We start from the raw sequence: 1,442 nt of genomic DNA, 5'->3' as shown, positions 1-1,442 counted from the left end.
TCATGACACGATTCCCCACTTGGATCATGCAGGTTAGACAATTATTTACTTCAAATTTAATTTATTGCTTACTTTGATTATGTAGAAGATGAATTATTCGGTATCAAATGCTATAAAAAAAAAAGTTATAATCTTGTCTATTACTCATTACTTTTGTGAAATATTTCTGCACAAAGTGTTGTTTACATATTGTCTACTACTCTCTCAGTCTACGCTTTTTTAACATCTCAGTAGTTGGAATATGTTTTGCGTTTACCTAAAGAGATTTTTCTTTATAATAGTAAAGTGATTTACCTAAAGTGGTTTAACTAAAGTGGTTGATGCAACATTTCATGTAAATATTATATTTATTTAAAAAAAATGGTGAATTCCATTAATAGTAACTGTACTCCCACTTATTGTCAATGAAATAACTGTGTACACTTAAATTTAATTTCCATACAGGAAGAAGGTTTCGAATTGGAACACTGGAAAATCGAAAAGTTGTCGTTGTCATGTCCGGACTCAGCATGGTAATGAAAATACAATGATTTATTTATTCCTTTAGGTTTTTATGGGTAACAACGTAATTAATTTAAATTATTATTTTACAGCTGAATTCAGGAGTAGCAACACAGCTGCTGCTAAGTGTATTCAGGATCCATGGAGTACTTCATTTGGGATCAGCGGGAGGTGCAAATCCTGAAATTCAAATAGGAGATGTTACAATCCCAGAGTATTGGGCTCATACTGGCCTCTGGAATTGGCAGGTAACCATAATTATGTATTTGCTCAATCCACAATGATCTCTAATAGTTATCTCATTACGTAAACTTTACCATTCAGTAACGCGTAAAACCCATCAATTTAGGTGTTACGAAAACTGTTTAAAAAAAAAAAGCTGGGAAAAGCACGTAGATCATTTTCACATGCAGTGAATTATTTTCCCTTAAATGACTTTGATTAAATCCTTGCACATTTTTATGACCAGAGGTTTGGAGATGGACCCGAAGATGAACTTGCATTTGAATCCAATGGAGACTACACTAGAAAATACGGTTATCTGAGGTTTGCCGATTATCAAGTTCGCAAAGAAGGTGAGAAATCTTCAGACAATTATCTCAACAGAGTGTGGTATCAACCTGAAGAGATATTTTACGCTGATGGAGAACCTGAGATTAGAGAGCATGCCTTTTGGATTCCTATTGCCAGACGCTACTTTTCACTTGCAAAGAAGCTTGAGGTTAATTTTCTACTATCTTGTCTTAATCTTAAAGAACTTAGACGCTAACCACGAATATGCTTAGCCCAGAAGACCGACACATTTTGTTTACTTAAAATTTAGTTTGTAATTCTCACTTTTCTGTACAGGGTATTGTTCTCGAAAGGTGTGTCAATTCTAGTTTGTGTTTACCTCAACCTCCAAAGGTAGTTAGAGTGCGAAGAGGCGTGAGTGCTAATGT

General features: G+C 34.4%; 1 protein-coding gene across 1 annotated transcript; it reads left to right on the top strand.

Annotated features, from left to right (window-relative positions):
* Positions 1–6: 6 nt before the first annotated feature.
* On the top strand, positions 7–1,437 carry LOC111384066 (bark storage protein A-like; the record flags this gene model as incomplete). The annotated part of the gene is made up of 5 exons (XM_023008287.1): positions 7–32; positions 445–512; positions 594–749; positions 971–1,222; positions 1,351–1,437. Coding segments are annotated over exons 2-5 (513 nt in total), but the record flags the coding sequence as incomplete, so codon positions are not given.
* Positions 1,438–1,442: the final 5 nt, after the last annotated feature.

The sequence above is a fragment of the Olea europaea genome, unplaced genomic scaffold (genome assembly GCF_002742605.1).
Source record: "Olea europaea var. sylvestris unplaced genomic scaffold, O_europaea_v1 scaffold28342, whole genome shotgun sequence".
NCBI classification, from domain to species: Eukaryota; Viridiplantae; Streptophyta; class Magnoliopsida; order Lamiales; family Oleaceae; genus Olea; species Olea europaea.
Note: the sequence above shows the minus strand (reverse complement) of the source record. Positions and strands in the feature narration are given on the sequence as shown.